Below are 10,135 nucleotides of genomic sequence, written 5' to 3'. Positions count from 1 at the left end.
ACAATTTACAAAACCAGATGTTTTCGATTTTGAAAGGAAGCTGGACAACCTGGAGAAACTCCATAGGGAGAACTCGAATACAGAAATGCCAACCTGAACTGGAACCTGGGACGTTCACACGATGAGGCAAGAGTGCTACCCACTGTAGAACTGTCCCGTCCTCTGGATATGTGTATTACAAGAAACACAAAAATAAACTGTAGACAGAATAGTATAAAAACACATTTATTGTACTACACCATCACATGAAAACACATTTTACAGCATTGATGTTCTAATACTTTTCTTTTTTTTTATTAGTTTAACTCAACAGCCTTCAAAAATGTTTTTGTCATCTAAGCTATGAGGGACAATTAAACTAACAATTCACATTATATGTTGTATATTATTTTTAGACAACTTCAGCAATGCATTGTCACATAAGCAACAAAGGCCTAAACACAATACTGTTCAACACAACTAACAGGCAACGTTGGCATTTCCACCTATTCCTGAGATCTGGGTCATATGTATTGCTTGAGATAACTTTAACAATCACCATATAATGAATGAATGTGGTATGTGGTATGGCATGCAGCAGAATGGCACACACTGATTGTACACATTTGTCACTTCAGATGATGTGGCTGCGTAATGACAGAAGACTGGGGAGCTCCATGGAGGAAATATAAGACCCTGGACGTTGGAAAGGAGAAGTATTGACAGGTATCAGCTGGCACAGAAATGTTGATCGGAGCTGGAAATTCTTAAAAGATTGGACTGGCATCCTCTTGACACGGTCCTGAGGTCAGCACAACATTATCTAGTCCTATTTCGCCTCCCAGACCTTTCCCACGCTGACCTTCAAAGATAATCTGAAAGACAATCACACCGTCACAGATTCCACTCATAACTCCCAAAGCAATCTCCACCGTTACTCATCATAAGTACTGTACAGATATTTGAGACTCAAGCCTTGGATGATTACAGTTTTTAGAACAGTGTTTACTTTGTATGTTAGATAAATATCTTTTAATAGTATATTATTGAAATCTGAAAAAAAAGTACTCACAGACTCTGGGGCCTCCTCTGTCCAGGCCACGGTGAGGAACTCGGTCTGCCAGTCCTGGTCCCTGCTTTGGCTCTGCTCCCACACCGGGTAAGCGTTGTTGTCCAGCAGCACCCTGAGCGTGCCCATGCTGTGTCCGACCACACGGTAGTCGAAGGCGAGGCAGAAGCTGCCCTGCTGAGCACGGTCGCTCAGAAGCAGCTTCAGCTTGGCCACGTCCCCCTGGTCCCCGAGGAGCCCACTCAGGGCCATGTAGTACTCAGCACCTGACGGTTTATTGCTCGTATGAGTAACAGCACATAAATACACAAAACTGGACAATTATCTTTTTTTTTTCATATCATTTTGTTACCATGATCGTGGTAAGCGACGCTCCAGTCAATGTCGTCGGCCCTGTCTTGGACCCATTCACATGCTCCCTGATCAAAGTTGCAGTCCAAAAGGTACTCTGGAAGGTGAGAGACGTTTTATGATCACTTGCATAAAGTTGCATAAAGTTTGAACATTGTGCAGTCAAAATGATTGATACCTTCCTGAACATGTGATATATGGATTTCCTTGACTTCTGTGGCTGGACCGAACACTGACTCGAAGTCTTCTGAAACTGAGTTTAGAAATGAAAAAGTGATCATTCATTTTTTCTTTGTGAAATTTCAATTCTGGCAACTTTTTTTTTTTTTTTTTTTTTTTTAGCTGTAAATGTGCCTGAGTTGACTTCAGCAGACCCTGTGAAGAAAATATTTTGACTATATGTTGTAATTATTTTAACAAGCAGTATAAAAGTTTCATAGTATATATTTCATCAACTATATGGTGCTCGATATGACGGCTGTCATGTTCTGTTCAAACAGAAACCCCAAGGTTAGATTTATTGCACATGGTACCTCATGAATTGGCATCCAAGTGTAGCTCGGTAGACCAACTGAATTGTAATTATAGTGTTTGAGACAGCTTTTTAAAGTATGTACTCCTGAAAAAAAAAATCCCAAATAATGTAGCAAAGATTTTCCATGATAAAACAAAAGCTGGAAAGGGGCTTTTAACAAACAGGTGTAGACCTGTCCTGCTGTCATTCATTTCTTCAAATGGAATTACAACTTTAGGATCAAACCCCCTCCCCCTGTTCCTCAAGCCTTTTTAAAGCCCCTGCAGCAAATCACCCCCGTGAAACCCTCTTTCACACACAGACAAGTGACAGCTGGGGTTATTGAACCTGCAAAGCCACAGTGGGCCGGTGTTAGAGAGGTCTCAAGTGCTGATGACAGACCTTCCTACAAGGACTCCAGTCTGTTTGCACAACAGCTGTTTTGGGGAAAACATAATAAAAGGCTTGGGGGCTTTGTAACTATCCTCCCTTCCTCGCCCTCCTCCCAGGAGATGGGAAGCAAACCCAGGATGGGTTCTATCCTTGAGCTCTCACATGCCGACAAAGTGAAATTCCTCCCTGGAGGTGATGGATGTCTCGGGGCCTGTCTCCTCTTGCTATCTGACTTCTTACAGACCGGGGTGTTTTCCATAAAGATAGAGATTTGTGATGAAAGGAGACCTCATCGATGGGATTTCACAGTCACATGACTGCTACTGCAGGAACACATTCCTTGGTCTTATAATCAATCAAATGATTATTTTATTCATACATTTATGGATCCTTATTGAACTCTAAACTTGTTAATAAGCAAGTAGGAGAGAATAATGTTTGATTAGAAAATAAAGGAATGGTACATTTTGTGATAGTTAAAACATGAAATTAGAAATAATACAAAAAAACTTGAATATTTTTATACTCATCTTGTATGAGATTTAAAAAGTAAGTCATCAGATTTGGAGAATTCCATCATTTTTTCTCATTTCTCTCCCGATCAGATTTTAATAAATTGATCACGTTCATGAAATTGTGCACATTAAAGTACTGCAGCTATACAATGCTGCTAGTTTGTCATATATATATATATATATATATATATATATATATATATATATATATATATATATATATATATATATATATGATACTTTTTATGCAAATAACACAATAGAAAGTATCATGGAGGTAATCAGAAGTTAACCAATCTTTAACAGAAATCTTGAGAAAAGTTCAAAGTTGTGATTTTTGTTCAGTTACACCTTTGAAACATCTGTTAATTACACTGTGCGGTTGAAAATTAGAGATTCTATAAACTGGTATTTTCATACGTATTCTAATTTTAACAGGAAACTTGATAAACCCAACTCATTTTCCTCTTTGGTCAATGGTTTCATCCCGTGTTGCTGAGTTTTACTTGTCCAGCTTTCCACTGAACAGTGTGTAATTGAGTTCAGATGCTGTGCAGAGATGAGAGCAGAAGTCGAAACATACTGGGTTTGTTTAGTGTGTTTATGCTGCATGAACAACAGACCACCCAGAATAGCAGAATGAACTCACTGCAAACAGGCCAAGCAAGAAGAAACATACCAAACACATCTCCTCTTGGGTTGAGCTGGTTGTCTTCTCCTTCCTCATCCTCCTCCTCTACAGGAAACTCCTCCTGTTTTCTCCCCTCGGTCTCAGAGCCAATGTAGACCTCTCCATCATAGTCGAAAGGCTGCTGCCGGATCCTGGGAGGAGGCGTTGAGACGGGTTCGGGGAGGAAGTTTTTGATGTCTTCGTTGCTGAGTTTACCTCCCAGAATCCCGGGCCTCACTTGGGAGTCTGGGATGGCTGTAGGAAGGAAGAGGAAACAGGTCAGACACATGGATCCGCAATCATGTGGAGGAAATAAATATGTTTTACCAAGATGCAGGTGCGTTTGCTGTCATGTAGTTTACAGATGTGATTCTTCTTAATCGCATCCCTGAAGTTACTTACCAGTTCATGAACAGCATAGATCACTTTCCCACCGGGGTGGAGCTACAGCAAGTGAACATGCTAAAACAACAGACGGGATTGTACTACTCCATGCAAACGAAGCAACATTCCTTCCATACATCTTTATCTAGCGTCACTATAAATCTACAAGCCTTCTGTCATGTCAGCTCTGTATGAAAAAGGTCATGCTGAGGGTTTTCTTAACAAGCAGGGAATATTGTGGGCATACAACATATCTAGCTATGAGCCAGGCAGAGAGTTGCGAGAGACATTCTTAAAAAGTCGACAAGAGGAAGGACGGGAATGGACGGGGTTGCAGAGCAGGGCATCAACATCCAATGCAGAGTTGTAGCTTCTGCACAATCTCACCATTCAGGAAATCATCTGCACTGCCTTTGTCTCCATCCCACGGCCTCTGATAAAACGGCTTGACTACAAGAAATAAAGACACTGAAACTCACGACCTCTTTATGTAATTTGGCTGCATGAAATTTCACCTGTTGTCTGGGTCTGGTTCAACGAGTACAGTCTTCCCACTTCCTCCTCAGTGTGAAGGCTACAATGCAGTGCCATATTTACACAGGTGTGTTTTCAATCTCTGCTTCTCTCATGCTAACATCTGTGAAGGGAGTGAAGTCTGAAAACAGGAAGCCAGCCTTGGCAGGACTGCAGTTTTCTGATGTTTAAAGGGTCCAAATGAAATACGTTGCTGTTAAACGACTCCTATATGACTGACTGCTCTCATCTGGGAAGGCCCCGAGACAGATGTTTCTGCCATCCATTGTGAACGTCTTCATTTGTGATCTCGCCGTGACTTGCCGAATTGAAAGTACTGACCTAAAACTAACCGTTACGTAATTCTGTGTAGTCAGACCTTGGACCTCACCAGAGCATTCAAAGCCGTTGCCTCTGAAGCCAGGCTTGCACCTGCACTTGTAGGATCCTTGAGTGTTCAAGCAGACGGCATGGTGGCTGCACTTGTGGGTGCCGGCTGTGCACTCATCGAGGTCTGGAATTGGAAGAAGCCTGTTTGTACCTTTTGGAGTAGAACTGCTGAACGAAAATCCAGCTTAGTGAGTTTGTATACCTTACCTACACAGTCGTATTTGCCGTCGACGTATTTCAGATCATAGCCGTCCTGGCACTTGCAGTAATAGCTGCCAAAGGTGTTCACGCATTGTCTGTTGTATGGGCAGAGGTTCTTCCCTGTTACACATTCATCAATATCTGAATAGGGAAAAAAAGGAGAGAAAGTTATGATGGTTTAGTTTTATATTTGTGGATCTGTATTGTTGTAGCAAGCCAGAACTTTCAGCACTATACTTATAAAGCTCTTCACATTTAGAAGCCTTATTGTTAGCATTTTAGACATAGCGCGATCAATAATGCTAATTAGATCCTTTTTTTTTTTTATCTGTCGAGTTTATTCTATTTTTGAATTGCTAATTCCTGCTGCCCCATAGACACCACCACTTTCTGCAGACAATTGTTCTGGCCAGCTGGGCGCTTCCAATAATTCCCACTGAGTCATTAGCTGCTCTTTTTCTCCTGCCAGCAGGGAGCATCGCCATCCTGGTGATCATCAACACAATTCCTCAGCGCCCTCGCTCTACCCAGCGATGCTAAAGCGTGTTTGATGCATTGCCCAGACTGGTGGGAAGTGGTAGTGGGTATCAAGCAACTGCTGCAGGCGACTGACGCTGCTGTGAAAACAATGGAGAACAGTACTGGAGGCAGTGTGTACGTGACGCTTTTTAAGATAATAGCAAAATCGCCATCATGCATTTGAGAATGATCCAATGCCAAGTGGAAGTTGTGAAGCAAATGAGCATTTTGGCCTGCAGGCAGTTGTATCTGGTGCAGACCAGATAGTCTACAAATATGCTTATTTTGATTTTTAATTTTTTGATATGGTACAAATGTGTTCCTGTCATCATCTTATGCAGGGTTCTTCTCTAAGGAGATTTTTCTTTCTTTTCTTTGGCATATTTTCTAAGAGAATCCTTTTGCTGTAAATCTATATTTAGGTGTTCGATCCATGGCACTCCTGAAACTTAATGCTCTGCAGCCAGTATATTACTTCCCCTGCGTGATCGTGTCAGGCTGGCTCAGTGTCAGCTCAAGCCATTTTGTGGGAAGAAAATATAACTTAATTGCATCCATCTGAGTCTGAAATTGAGCATGCAAAAGCCACGCAATTCAATACCCAGAGAAGTGTTTTACCAGCATATTAGAAATCCTGATCTATATACCATACAAAGTCAAATTCAATCTCATTTTACTGTTTCTTATCTGGATCAAGATTACTTTTATCACATTTTCTGCCTGTTTTCATGCAGTCATTTTATTTGATGTAGACTTTAGTTTCATGACACTGAATGCTGAAGAGCACTAACTCGCTGTGTTTATTGCTCTGTCATTGAGTGAATAGGACTGCTCACCTACACAAGTTCTCTCATCTTGCCCCAGTTGCAAGCCTGCCGATGGGCAGAGGCAGCGGATTTCCCCCTGCACCTCTTCACAGCCGTACTGACAGTGAGCCAGAGAGCACGTCCTCGAATCTGCAAGCATGCACGCACATTATCAGATTTATACATACGAGTCGTTGTGTCATCCTCTACGTCTGTATGAATAGTTTTTTTTTTTTTTTGTTTGTTTTTTTTTTCAGTTGGACTCACTGGCACAGGATCCATCGGGCATCAGAGTGTATCCATTGAGGCAGTAACACTTGTAACTACCATGGGTGTTCATGCAGCGATGCTCACAGGGCCGGGGCTTCAAGCCGCACTCATTCAGATCTAGATGGAAAATTCATCTTTACTGGTTTTTTTCATCTGCTGTGCTGCCTTTTCACTCAACATTTCACTCAAACTCAATGCAATATAGCAGACAGTTCGACTTAAAAAAAGTTATCCTCCAGAAATGAGATTATTTTGTACCCAGACTGAACAGTGTTTCCAGACCGTCTTCACTAACCACAGTTACCCACCTTGATTACATGTCTTTCCAGTGTATCCTGGGAAACACTTGCATTTGTTGGGGCCGACACACTCTCCATGCTTGCACCCGTGCTCACACTGAGCTGGTAAAACATTTAACAAAAAAAAAAAAAAGTACCGCCAGACATATTAGTGGTGGAGGACAGTGGACCACAGTCAAACCACACAGTTCTATTATACAAGCAGGTTTTTTTCTTTCTTAATGTAGGTTCTCATTTCCTCCACATTTTTTGGTTTGGAAAATATCTTTCATGAAAAGAATAACAATAGTCAGGAGATCGAGGCAGTGGTCTCAGATCTCAATGTATTATTAAAGCACATTGCATTAAATGTGCCATAAATATACTTGTCTTTGTTCATGAGGGATACTGTTTTTAAATTTTTTGCAAAGTCAGCTTCAGAGATTTGAACTCCTCTCACCTTCACATTGTCCTTTACTGTTTTTCCTCCAGCCGTAGCAACACTCCAGCCTCCTGCCATAGCGACACACGCCCGACTGGTTGCCAGTAGGGACTTGTCTGTAGTGCCTTTGTAGAAGAAGAGAAGAGTAAAAGGTAAGATGTGTAATTTGTATGTCTTACTAGTTATTTACAGCTGACCTTGGTTGGCCCACAGAACCGCCTGATGAAAATAAAACTTTCAGTAGATGCAGTGACAGATGAATGATAAATGTAGGTTATTGCAAATTTTAAGCCCACACATCCACAACTGAGAAGTTCTCCTAAATGCCAGTTGTCAGATGTTGATTTTATATTACTGTCCAATAACACAACAACCCAACTGAAGTGTCTTGGGACAGCTTCCCTTCATGATGAAAGTGAGGCTCCCTGTGGAGCTAGAGCCAGCTGACAGGATGTGGGCCGCAGATAAAAAAAAACACCCTAATCAGACACTTCCCGTGTTACATTTCCACACTTCACAGACTTCTATTTCCTCCTTTATTAACTGGACTTTGATCATCGTCTGAATTGATTTTCTGCAAAAAATGTTAATTACGTCAAATGAGGATCTAAATTTAAGGTGTTCTAGGATGTTAACAAATTAACATTCTGCTGAAATAACCCATAGTGCATATAGATGACATTGCATGTGTGCATATTTTGGAGCTGTAAATTAAGTTAAAATTCTGAGATGCCTTAAGTGATTAACATAGTGACTGAGTAAAACCAAGGATCCAAAAGTCATGCATTCAAATTTTAAGAAATATTCATCTCTGCGCTCAAACTCCAAGTGAAACTTTTGATATTCAAGATCAAAAGTTTTGAGATGTTTCACTAGTGCTGGCATCCTAAAAGGAGCTTTGGCTCCAGCGGGACTAGAGGAATCTGAGACTTGATAGAAATCAACCAGAATAGTCCTCCGGAGAGGGGGTCGTAAGTGTGACAGGTGCTCGTCAGTTATTAACAGTTGCTGCGCTACATTTAGCTGTTACTCTCTCGCAGCGCTCTGTGAACAGCAGCAGCAGCAGCAGCAGCATGTGTACATACCGTCAAAACAACAGTTTTCCCTGTGAAGATTTAAAGCACATAAATCAGTGCAAAGTATAGGGGCTCATGTTACTCTCAAAGCTCCACTTAAAATAATAGTGTGTGGAGGAACCGGCAGTTCAAGTGCTAGTAATTTCCTCTCCTGACCACATGGTTAAGGTCAAATTGTACACTGTTCAATTCTGTAAGTAATATTTTGAGTTTGTGATGATCATTAAGACTACCTGCTATGTGATACAACACCTTACATCTGTTCGACATCACACTTTGAAGGTTTTGAGATTCCCAGCTGACAACGTATCCAAGTAAAAATGTACACCTGCTGCAGGTCTCAGTCCAAAAGCAAAACATTCAACATCCCATGCTCCATTGCTCCGCTTGATTGACTTACCTTTGGGCTCCTGTGCTGCCAGATGAGACGTGGAGCAGGAGAATAAGAGCACCGACCAGAGTAAACGGCTGCATGTCTGTCACAGCCGCGGCGCCTTGTTTCCCCAGAGACTGGCTTTTGTTGCTGTGAGTTGTGACTTGTTCTCCTCGGGGCTAACGCTCATTAAATCGCTCAGACAGGAGCAGGTCTCAGTTGAGCACTTAGAGAAAGCACGCTGGATTTCATGTATTTCCCCTACTCAAAGTAACTGGGGAAAAAGAGTGGGGAATAGAAAAATCTCCCTCACACACTCTTTTCTATGCGGCGGCTGCTCTGTGTCCCATAATTTGCGTCTCCCCCTCTTCCTCACTGAAATTCCAGAGGTGGGTTGACACACACTGCGAAATGACACTGCTCTAAAAGATAGGTGGTGGCTTTTTGGAGGTAGGAGTGGGTTTGTAAAAGGGGGTGGGGATTGTGTTTAGGGGTCCTTCTCTCTTTGCTTAAATCCTAAACAGGGCCACATTAAAAAAAAAAAAAAAAAATTAAACTCAAAATCCCTATGAGACCAGTTGCTAAAAACTACACTCTCTCTCCAACTAACCAAATGATCTCTTTCTCAAAAACAGATTGTACTGTTAATTTGCTACTCTGCAGTTTGCCTTTGCTCTTCTAGATAATTAGCTGTATTGACTAATTGTGGAAGTCAGGCATGCATAAACCTGTCATTGGGAGCTGCAGCGCTCTTTGATGTCTCGCTCACATGTAACACGTAAAGTTTTGCTGTCTCACTCATGTTTGCCTCTAGTCCAGCCATGAAAGTGTTTAATGAGTTTGCACACTTCCAAAGTCACTTCTAACATCTGGTCCTGCTCGCCTGGTCTCCTGGATTTGTTGTTCAGATCTTTTATTTTTCAAACGCACTCTGCGGCCACTACATTTATAAACTGTCTCTACTTTATCATACCATGGTTGTGTAGTTTATGTGTTAGATCTCGAACCGACAGCATTGCTAGTCAAGCATTTGTAACATCTTAACCTGGAGTGGCTCAAGCTGTATCTCAGTCATAGTGAAAATCCATTTACACTAAAAGTGTGTTAAAATGTGTCTGGTAAATAATTGCAAATAATCACAATCTTTGAGAGGCAGGTTTTTATGCAACAAATGTTCTGAAGTTAATCAGAAAGATGTTTTGGCTAATAAATTCTTGAATACAATTTAGAAGCTCTTTGATTTTGTAATCATTATTTATCAAAGTAAACAACATAGCAACAACATCATGCACACACACACACACACACACACACACACACACACACACATACAGGCTTGTGAGCACACACACTCTGTCCTCCATTTCTAGTCTGAAATCCGACTCTATATGA

The 10,135-nt window shown here is 41.4% G+C and overlaps 1 protein-coding gene across 2 annotated transcripts; it reads right to left on the bottom strand.

Annotated features, from left to right (window-relative positions):
* Nucleotides 1–251: 251 nt before the first annotated feature.
* Nucleotides 252–9,149, bottom strand: egfl6 (EGF-like-domain, multiple 6). 2 transcript variants are annotated; one of them, XM_030111157.1, is made up of 13 exons: nucleotides 8,771–9,149; nucleotides 7,313–7,419; nucleotides 6,883–6,975; nucleotides 6,572–6,691; nucleotides 6,335–6,454; nucleotides 4,986–5,120; nucleotides 4,780–4,902; nucleotides 4,263–4,325; nucleotides 3,501–3,746; nucleotides 1,578–1,652; nucleotides 1,401–1,496; nucleotides 1,052–1,314; nucleotides 252–854 (listed from the first exon to the last, which is right to left on the bottom strand). In XM_030111157.1, the coding sequence occupies exons 1-13, from the start codon at nucleotides 8,842–8,844 to the stop codon at nucleotides 747–749; spliced, it is 1,623 nt and encodes a 540-aa protein (XP_029967017.1). In that variant the 5' UTR covers nucleotides 8,845–9,149; the 3' UTR covers nucleotides 252–746. The 2 variants fall into 2 exon arrangements, with proteins under 2 accessions (XP_029967017.1, XP_029967018.1); XM_030111158.1 differs by lacking the exon at nucleotides 4,263–4,325.
* Between the last annotated feature and the right edge of the window lie 986 nt (nucleotides 9,150–10,135).

The sequence above is a fragment of the Salarias fasciatus genome, chromosome 16 (assembly GCF_902148845.1).
Source record: "Salarias fasciatus chromosome 16, fSalaFa1.1, whole genome shotgun sequence".
In the NCBI taxonomy this organism is placed as follows: domain Eukaryota; kingdom Metazoa; phylum Chordata; class Actinopteri; order Blenniiformes; family Blenniidae; genus Salarias; species Salarias fasciatus.
The sequence above is the reverse complement of the archived record's forward strand: the minus strand, read 5'-3'. Positions and strand labels throughout refer to the sequence as shown.

Bases quoted from the DNA above. Each gene is read 5' to 3' on its own strand.
- egfl6 (XM_030111157.1), bottom strand. From the start codon at position 8,844: ATGCAGCCGTTTACTCTGGTCGGTGCTCTTATTCTCCTGCTCCACGTC. The intron at 5,121-6,334 runs GTGAGCAGTCCT...TTCCCTATTCAG, and splicing joins AGATGAGAGAACTTGTGTAG to ATATTGATGAATGTGTAACA. The intron at 1,653-3,500 runs GTATGTTTCTTC...TTCTAAACTCAG, and splicing joins CCCAAGAGGAGATGTGTTTG to TTTCAGAAGACTTCGAGTCA.